The following is a 10,815-nucleotide window of genomic DNA, read 5'->3' as shown; positions in this document are numbered from 1 at the left end:
ACTAACAAATCTTGCCAATATACCATCGTTTCAACCTTCCGAAACACTTAAACTTAAAAAATTCTTATCATGAATATACCGCATGATAAACAATCATAAACCAAGATATCATTTCTAATCTCATTTTAGGTAATCAAAAAGGATAACACTCATTCAAGTTAACTTTAGAACTTTTACCGACTCATGATGTTGCTCACACATGCTTCAAAGAATTTACAACATATGCAGAATCCCAAGCCATCGATATGGTATTTATCACCGATACATAGTACTTGCTAAATGAACATCAACTCAAGGCCTGATAATTAAACACTAGCTCACAGCTGGCTAGATAAATCAGCAGCTCAAAGCCTACTAGTAAGCACTGGCTCAAAGCCTGTTAAATAATCATCGGCTCAAAGCTTGCTAAAAAATCACCAGCTCAAAGCTTGCTAAATAATCACATAATCACTATATCTATTTATTATTTATTTTCTAATCATTCAATGGATAATAACAACGTTAAATCTAATTATAATAAAGCATGTAATAGGTAAAAAAATATTATAAACATAGATATAGTGACACGAACTTACCAGAACACGGTAGCTAACGATATGCGATGACAATTACTCGACAACTTTTCCTTTCTCCAGTTTATCAATAGACTGGTCAATTTTTTGATCTAAATATAACAAATTAATTCAATTAACCAAATTAAACATCTTAAAACACTTACATTTATGCAATTAACCATTCAATGACATTTTACATTTTTACCCTAAACTTTTACCTTTTATTTAGTCCTTATGCCAAAACTTACAAAATTTCCAAAATAGCCTAAAAACATTAGTGTCGAATTCCTTATAACCCCTCTACAGCCCCTAAACATTTGAATATTAGCAAATAAACCATGCCACTTTCGAAACTATAACTATTAAGTCATTATACTCAAAACTAGTTAAAATTACTATACAAATATTCTTATTTAGCAACCAACCATAATAATCTATCAACTAATTTCAAAACACATTCAATTTTTTCATGGAAAGTCCCTAAATTTTTAACAATTTTATGAATTGACCCCCGGGCTAGCTAGGTTAAGCTAATACGAACTCAAAAACATAAAAATTACTAAAAAGGGAATCAAAAATTGCTTACTTGCATGAACAAGAGTGACTGAAACTTCTTTAGCTTTTCAATGGTGATTTTCGACTATGGAAATTATAATGGAAGAAGATGATAGTTTTAATTCTTTTATTTTTCTTATAATAATATTTATTTACTATTTTACCCTTAAATTTTTATATTAAAAACTAACAATTTAAAAGTCGAAACCATCCATTTATTACACTAAAGGTGATTAAAATTTAAACCCTTCAAGTCACTAATTCATAATAATTTAACACCTTTATCTAATAAGCATAAACTTTTGTTACTTTTATGATTTAATCCTTTTTACTTAATTAACCATTTAAACCTTAAAATTTCTTAATGAATATTTATTAACTCTCTTGTCAAAATTATGGTCCTGAAACCATTATTTTCGACACCATTCAAAACAAGTTGTTACAATTTAGAAGGGATAGGCACTAGTCACGACATATGTATCCATGTCCATGTCTACAGGAGAAAGCAGCAACCATTGACTTAGTCTATCGGTTCACAAACTACCTTGGTAAGCACCCAATAGAGATACGCCAGAGAAGAAAAAAACCCAAATTGAATCTACTTGCCACCTTAAAACCCTTGAACAACCAGAGAAACATGGTATGGATCTTGTTACCCAATCTTGTCTGGAAAAACATTCATTTAACCATCCAAAGTATATCCAAGCTCCGATATACCTATTCATCTCAATTGCATTGGATTTTGGTAGAGGAGTCGATTCTACAAGTTTTTCTAACCATGTGTACTTCAGCTGACACCCATCTAAATGCTTCACATAGCACCCAACAACCAACGACACTCATCCTTGGAATCAATGCCTCTAGGTTCGATCATTTCCCCCTTGTTAATTGGAAGGGTAGTTATTAAAGTGAAACCTTCGGCATAATGGTTACTTCCTTGCATGGAAAATGGAATGTAAATGTTTTCATCCTCCAGCTTTCCACTAAGACGAAAACCAAGTCTAGAATGACATGGAACCTTTCTTTCCTAGATGCCACTAGCAAACCAACAGTCGTCAAATGTTCTTCGATACAAGGGTCAGGCTCTTGGAAGTGTAAATTGTGTCGAACATAGAGAGTTTGATTTATCGATTGTTAAAAGTATCATAGAAGCATACTTAAAATTCAAAGAATCTTATAAATATTACCACAATGATTAAAAAAAAGATTGAGTTGGAGATTTTACCATATTAAGAGCATAATTGAAAATGTGGCCAATTATTTTTTTCTAAAAAAATATGTAAATGAAAGAAAATTTTAGGTAGAGTTGATGAGTTAGTGAGCTTGAGAGTTGGGGAAGTTTTGGAGTAGGAGGGAAGGAAGATAAAGGTTTGTATTTATAGAGTGGAAGTCGACAACCATGGGAGTCGACTTCTATTATATTAAGTGGGATAGGTTGGGTGAACGGCCCCAAAATGAAACTCAACACTTATGGGTATCAAGATCTTCTACATGCACTTTACATGTATTGGCCCTTGACATGCATGACACGTATTATTTTGATGATTTGACACAACACCAAACTTCACTCGTGAAGGTTAAAATATCCCTAAAAAAAGTTTTTAAAAATTAAGTTCTCAACAAAATATATCAATAAATAATAAAATATCTAATAACATTTAAAAACACCATAATTTTGAGATTTTCTCAAATGTCTTTTATCCATCTTTTATACTAAAGGCTAGTTCTCCATTGCTATTGTGATAGAAAAATTGCTTTTAGAAAAAAATGATGTGAAAAAGTGTGGTTTGTTATTTCAAAAATTGTGGTGAGAAATTAAAATACTTATTTTAGAATGATATTAAGAAATACAAATAATTTAATTTAATATAATGTTACATGAAATATAAATTTTAAATATTTGTAAATAATTAATATAAAATAATCTAAATATTTAATTATCTTTTAAATACTTAGTATAAATAATAATATTACAATAATTTTAGTTCAAAATACAAAAATAAAAAAACACTTCAAATCTACGACGAAAGCTTCTTCGAGGCCTAAATCAATCTATCAGAGTGGCCCTTCGACGGTTGTGCCAACTTTAATGCGGAAATTAATCTGCACGTGCAAATATAGAATTAACGGCTATTTGATGACTTGGATTCGACTAAATTACCAATAAATACCGAAATTTTTTAAAAATTACCAAATTAGGCCTTTTTTAAAAAGAATTACGGGAATAGACCTATTTTACGAAAACATTTCCAACTGGAAGCGTTTTCAAGTGAAATTCAAAAAAAAAATGTCCAGCTGTAAGCGTTTTTAGGTGATTTACAAAAAAAAAATTCCAACTGGTAGCGTTTTCAGTCACATCAACACTAAAAGTGGCAACACCAATTTTTTTATTTTCTTTTTTTATTATTTCCTTTAGGAACAAGCTGCAAATGGATTATAAGTCTATATATACTCATATCTCATATCTCACATCGCTTAAGAAAATAAGGAAAATGAGACTTAGAGTTTATATAAATACTTATTTTGTAAATTTTATTTTCACATTAATAAGTGACATCAAAAAATAAAAATAAAAATATTGGTACTGCCACTTTTAATGCTGATATGATAGAAAACATTTTTAGCTGAAACGTTTTTTTTTTCAAATTACCTAAAAACACTTACAAGTATACGCATTTTTTTGAATTTCAAATGTTTTTGTAAATCAGACTATTCTCACAATTCTTCTAAAAAATGATCTAATGTGATAGTTTTAAAAAAAATTCGACATTTATTGATAATTTAGTGCTTAGATCCCATCTTCTCGGGAAAAAGGGTGCAGACTGAACCACGTAGCGTTTGGATTAGGTTTTAGAAAGCAAAAATGACATTGATTTTCTTTAAAAAAAAATCTGAAAACGTCTCCACTTCAATATATCATTATCCAAAGCAGTTAACCTCTAAAAGGAGCTGAATAAAAAAAAAAGCTACAATTATATTTTATATATTGGTAAAGTTGAAGTCATAGGAAGCTTCTCAGATATTTTTTATTACGTTAACATCCAAATACTTTTTATAATTAAAAATGATTAAATATCTTTATTTTACCAAATAAAAAATATTAATAATATCGTTAAAAAACAAATTTTAATAAGATTATATTTTTTCATGTTTTTAGTAAAATAATATTATGATACGATTTTAAGTTTTAAACTTTTAATTTCATCATTTTGTTATTTAATTTTAATATGTAATTTTTATTAAATTTGTTCACCCAACTAGTAAATATATATTGTGCAATTATTTAAATCGTTGATGTCACGAATAAATCAAGCACCAACTCAATTAAAAAAATTACGAAAATATTCTTTTATATTTAAAATAAATTATATTATTTAAAAAAATTGCATATGATGCAATGAGACTTGAACCCATTACATTTGGGTCGATAAAATTTAAAATTTATCACTAAACGAAAACTTTATCTTGAAATATCAACTCAAGAGTAATGATACACCATGATAAATAATTGTAGTATATTTCATATTTTTAATCCCATAAATTTACATTTAATGTAATTATTAATGGATTTAAAAGAAGAGTTTTTCTAAATACAGTCGTATCCATAATAGATTTTTTTGCTCAACTTAAAAGTAATAATATATGTATAGATATTGGGATGCAGAAACAGTTAAACCCTCCCCACTGAGTTGAATGTAGTCCAACAATCATGATTTTTATTCAACGAGTAAGTAAAAGTACAACACACACACAATATCCCATATCCACAAATGCCAAATCTCTTTAGTTGAAGCGTTTCACTTTCAAGAAAACCAGAAAATTATCTCTTTTTTCCCCCTTCTTTAAATCCATCTAGACTCGACTCAGCTCATTTTTCCATTTCAACAACCTTCTAGGGCTTTTCCCTACTCTTTAAATCTCACCAAAATCCCCACTACAAGCTAACAATACCCTCTTACTCCTAGTACTATACATATATATTCAACTTCAACTGCTCTTTTTCACTGTAAAAGCTCTATATCCCAATACCTTATTGAACTTTGAGAATTGAAGGCGATGGTGGACTCAGACACTGAGTCGGGAGGAGGTCCAAACAACGCATCCAACGCAGATCTTTCTTCCCCGAAAGAGCAAGACAGGTTCTTGCCAATCGCTAACGTTAGCAGGATCATGAAAAAGGCTTTGCCCGCCAACGCCAAGATTTCCAAGGAAGCTAAAGAGACCGTCCAGGAATGCGTGTCGGAGTTCATCAGTTTCATCACCGGGGAAGCCTCCGATAAGTGTCAAAAGGAGAAGCGGAAGACCATCAACGGTGACGATCTGCTGTGGGCCATGACTACCTTAGGTTTCGAAGATTACGTCGAGCCTTTGAAGGTTTACTTGCAGAGGTTTAGGGAGATGGAAGGGGAGAAGACCGCCGTAGCACGTGATAAAGACGCGCCTCTTGCTGGAGGCGTCGGTGCTGCTGCTCCTGCTGGTTCTAGTGGGATGTATGGGATGATGGTACACCAGCAGCATCAAGGCCATGTGTATGGTTCTGGTGGGTTTCATCAGATGGGCCAGGGCCCAAGGTAGAGTTTCTTCATGACTCACACGTGTATGGTTGTTATTAATTTGATAAAAGAAAATCTGGTTTGGTTTCGGTTCGGCATACTGGGTTGGGCCGGGGATAAGACCTTGCTAATTTATTATTGGGACACGTGCACGGTTGTGATAGCTTGTATGTTTGAGGAGAAGGTAGTGTCTGCTTTCACTTTTCACACCCTTGATTTGAGGTTTAGTACTAGCTTGTATCTACAAAATTGGAGTGATGTTAAGCCTTTAAGAATTAGGGTTTTGAATTTAGGGTTTACTTACTATAAAAAGGAAATAATTAAAAAATTATGTGTTGAATAATAATTCGGGGATTTTCTTATTTTGTTAAATGATAATCGATAGAATCATATTCCTCAAATTTTATTTGTTTTACTAGATTTTACTTTTTTTTTATTGGAAAAAATAGTTATTATAAAGGAAAAATATACTCTTTTTTTGTAAATTGTTGAATAAAAATTTATTTTCAATATATTTAATTTTATAAACATTGTAATATTTTTAATTACATTCAAATTGGTGTGACTTGCATTGACTTTAATTAAATGCATTATTTGTCACAACACTAGTGACTAGTTAACAATTAAATGTTCTATTTGAAGTATAACTTATATAATTATAGGTAAAATACTATAAAATGTATAATTGCAAAATTCGCCTTTAATATTTCTAGTATTTTTTACTTTCTCCCTTGTTTATTTTCTCATTCTTACCCACAATGTTGTAAAAAATTTTAAATAATCAATCAATTAACTTTCAACGATTTTATTTAATGTCGCATGACACATTAGTTGATGATGGTTAATGTGGTATAACATATACATCTCATTGATGATGTGTCATTTTTGGGTTGGGATTAAAATTTTTTTTTTAAATATTATAGAAATTATTAAAACCATATAAAAATTAGCTTGTTATATAAAAAAAATCTTGAAAATAATCCAAAAATCAATTGTGCCCTCAATTGAAATCAATACTTAATTGAGACCTCCATTGAATCCTTGATTCTATACTTTATATGAAAGTCCCTTAACCTCGTTAGTTTCACCACATGAAATTAAGAGTGAAACTTTTATTTGGAGATAAACTAAATTTTTTATCTTCTCTTCATTTGTTCTATTGAGTACTTTCTTTTTTATTCATTCGGTTATAGCATTGCATTTTGAAAATATGTTTTTTTTTTAAATTTATTGAGCGGTTGACTATTTTCGAATAAATCTTTGAAGTGTCGTTCACTGGGTAGTCAATCGGTAGCCTCCTAACTTTATGAATCAAGTTCATCGAGCAATCGCTCACGACACATCGGTTCTCGACAAAGTATGGGAAACAAAAACCTCTACAATAGAACAATACCTTCAATTGTTGGAAGGATTGATTGGTTACTCAAAACACATTCAATTTTTTCATGGCAAGTCCCTAAATTTTTAACAATTTTACGAATTGGCCCCAGGCTGGCTAGGTTAAGCTAATACGAACTCAAAAATTACTAAAAAGAGAATCAAAAATTGCTTACTTGCATGAACAAGAGTGACCAAAACTTCTTTAGCTTTTCAATGGTGATTTTCGACTATGGAAATTATAATGGAAGAAGATGATAGTTTTAATTCTTTTATTTTTCTCATAATAATACTTATTTACTATTTTACCCTTAAATTTTTATATTAAAAACTAACAATTTAAAAGTCAAAACCATCCATTTATTACACTAAAGGTGATTAACATTTAAACCCTTCAACTCACTAATTCATAATAATCTAACACCTTTATCTAATAAGCATAAACTTTTGTTACTTTTATGATTTAATCTTTTTTACTTAATTAACCATTTAAACCTTAAAATTTCTTAATGAAAATTTAACATGACACTAATAAATACTTGTAAATATTAATTTAATAATATTTATTGACTCTCTTGTCAAAATTATGGTCCTGAAACCATTGTTTCTAACACCATTAAAAACAAGTTGTTACAATTTAGAAGGGATAGACACTAGTCACGACATATGTATCCATGTCCATGTCTCCAGGAGAAAGCAGCAATCATTGACTAAGTCTATTGGTTCACAAACTACCTTGGTAAGCACCCAATAGAGATACGCCAGAGAAGAAAAAAAACCCAAATTGAATCTACTTGCCACCTTAAAACCCTTGAACAACCAGAGAAACATGGTATGGATCTTGTTACCCAATCTTGTCTGGAAAGAACATTCATTTAACCATCCAAAGTATCCAAGCTCCGACATACCTATTCATCTCAATTGCATTGGCTTTTGGTAGAGGAGTTGCTTCTACAAGCTTTTGTAACCATGTGTACTTCAGCTGACACCCATCTAAATGCTTCACCAGCTTCTTTTATAAAAATATTTTATTCTTAAATCTAACTATTTTTTTATATACAATTTTCGTTCAATACTGCCTATGACCATTAGGGAGTGAGGTAGTCAACCATGCCTCCAAATGAAATGAAATACATCCTCTGGCAAATCTACCACAATAATCAAAGATGGTGCTGGTTGGTTGCATAGTCTCCTTTGTTAGTGGGTGGACCGAGGTTCACCATTTCATAGCTAGAGTTAGTGTGCCTGCAAATTCCTCGGTCAACTACCACAGTTTGCCACACTAGATATGCCAATTCATCATCTTATATCATGTTTTTATATTTTTTATGTTATAATTGTGTTTAACCTATTTTAATTTTGATTTAATATTTGATGTGTAATAGGCTAATTTAGCCCGGGCTCATAAAAAAATAATAAACCCAAAATAATAAAACAAAGTCTAAAATTATATCATTTGGCCCGATCGGGATGACCCATTACTTGAAAAGGTTGAAGGTCTATTTACAAGCTTGATGCATATGGAAACATAATTTTCAAGGATATGCAATCTTAGATATGATATGTAATCTTAGATATGATATGCAATCTTAGAAGATATGATTTTGTAATCTTAGAGATTTAATTTGTAGATACCTTTTAATCTTAGTCGTTGATGTAATTAATCTATACCGTTGGATTTGGGGAGGCTCAACTATAAATAGATGCATCTCCCTTCATTGTAAAGGACGGAAGTGGGGAGTAATAATAATTCTTAAGAGTATTTACACAAATTTCTCTCTCTCTCTTGCGTTCTTATTTTGTTGATTTGTGTATAATTTATTTATTGATTTGTATATTGTTGATTTCAAATCTTTTTTTCCCTTATTATTCATTTTCAAATTCATTATTTTCAAATTTGTTTACATTTTATTTGGCCTTGTATATATTTTTTTATACTCTTTGTTTTAAATTCATTGGTCTTTGATTATTGATGCTATTTAATCCTCTATTTGTTATTTTAATTTTTTTATTATTAAATTAATTATTTTAATATTATTAATACTATTATGTGGCATCATTAATCTTGTATCATTATTATTATTATTATTTTTATTTTTATTCATGCGCATGCATCGTTTTTATGTAATATATATTGTTTTATATATAGTATACGTATGCTTATATATATTTTATACATATGTTTTTATTTTTATTTTACTTCCTAACTTTTATATACATATATATACTTTTATATTTAGTTTCAATTTTTTTTACTTTTGTATATATGTACATGTATGTATTTATATATTTTTCTAATGAATATTTATATATATATACGCACATGTCTATGTTTTTATTTGCTTAAATACAAACTTATATTTTCAACACATATGTTAATATATATATATATGTGTATATTTATATATTTTTCTTTATTATCATAAATGCATTATATATATTTTGTTATAAATTCTATAGTCCAAAATTTTATATGTAAACCCATGTGTATGTCTTTTATTCTTTATAATTTCATGTATATATTTTGTACCTTTTTTTTCTCTTTATATTTTTTGTTTATTTCCTTCATTTGCTTATTGATTTATGTTTTCATTTATATTTTGTTCATTTGATACTTTACATGTCGTTTTTTTATGTACATTAATTTCGTTTATTTCTATGTCATTGTTATATTTATTATTTTATTTTACACTTAATTTAGCATTACATCATTTGTTTACTCGATTTTAAAATTTTCAAAATTGAGATAATACTCGTATTTAGGATTTTCAAGGAAATTGAGCCCTAACGTATTGGGTTCCAATTTTCTTCGTTAAATCTAACAATCGAGAATTGCTCATTAATCAAAAAACAAAATGAAAAGCTTGTTGTCGGGAATTTAATATGTTGTATCCTAACGTATTGGATGTGACGTATTGATTTCTCGAGACAAAGATTTTTTTAAAAAATAATAACAAAGGAAATATTCCAAGTTTAGGATTTTGAGAAATTGTGCCCTAACGTATTGGGCCCCGATTTCTTTATAAATCTTAAACAAATGAATATTCTTTTAAATTTTATTACACGAGTATTTTGGACTAATTCATTTTTGAGGAATTAGAATGTCATGCCTGTAACAGCCCAATTTTCAGTAGTGTCAGAATAGTGATTTGAGATCACTAAATCCAATGAAAAAGTTAGAAAATTTTATTAATTAATAATTATAAGTTAAGCGTGATTTTAGAAATATTTTTGAATGAGTGAATTTTATGATTTAAAAGAAATTATTAGGTAAATTGGGTCAAAAATGAAGTATCGAGACCTCGATATTATAAACTGAGCCGTAAATATTTTTATAAATATTTACGGAGTGTCATTAGGGTAGTATTAAAGTTTCGTTAAGAAATTTTAATGTTCCAATGGTTAATTGATTAAAAAAGACTAAATTGCAATAAGGGTAAAAGATTAATTATAGATTAAAGAAAAGTTAAAAGAACTAAATAGGTAAATATGCCAAGTCCCATAAATGAGGCGGCATATGCATGATAAAATCTGAGATTTTTTTTGAAGTATATTATTATTTTATTATATTGTAAATTATATTATATTATTATATTATTATATTTTAAATAAATAAATTGTTGACAAATGTATGGTGTATATGATGAAATGTGGAAAATAGAATACATATATTAGTAATTATTACACATTTACTTATTATTTAAGTAAATAATTTTATATTATTATTTTATTGTTATTATATTAAACTAATGAAATAAAAGATAGAAAAGAGAATA

The 10,815-nt window shown here is 28.9% G+C and overlaps 1 protein-coding gene across 1 annotated transcript; it reads left to right on the top strand.

The window, feature by feature from the left end:
• Positions 1-4,733: 4,733 nt before the first annotated feature.
• Positions 4,734-6,034, top strand: LOC121225096 (nuclear transcription factor Y subunit B-3). Its single transcript, XM_041109003.1, has one exon. It carries the CDS (start codon positions 5,166-5,168, stop codon positions 5,682-5,684), a length of 519 nt encoding a protein of 172 aa, XP_040964937.1. The 5' UTR covers positions 4,734-5,165; the 3' UTR covers positions 5,685-6,034.
• The last annotated feature ends 4,781 nt before the right edge of the window (positions 6,035-10,815 follow it).

The sequence above is a fragment of the Gossypium hirsutum genome, chromosome D13 (genome assembly GCF_007990345.1).
Source record: "Gossypium hirsutum isolate 1008001.06 chromosome D13, Gossypium_hirsutum_v2.1, whole genome shotgun sequence".
Lineage (NCBI taxonomy): Eukaryota > Viridiplantae > Streptophyta > Magnoliopsida > Malvales > Malvaceae > Gossypium > Gossypium hirsutum.
This window is presented reverse-complemented; position numbering and strand designations above follow the sequence as displayed.

What these genes read in the sequence shown, in the direction of transcription:
- LOC121225096 (XM_041109003.1), top strand. Translation starts at nt 5,166, where the DNA reads ATGGTGGACTCAGACACTGAGTCGGGAGGAGGTCCAAACAACGCATCC.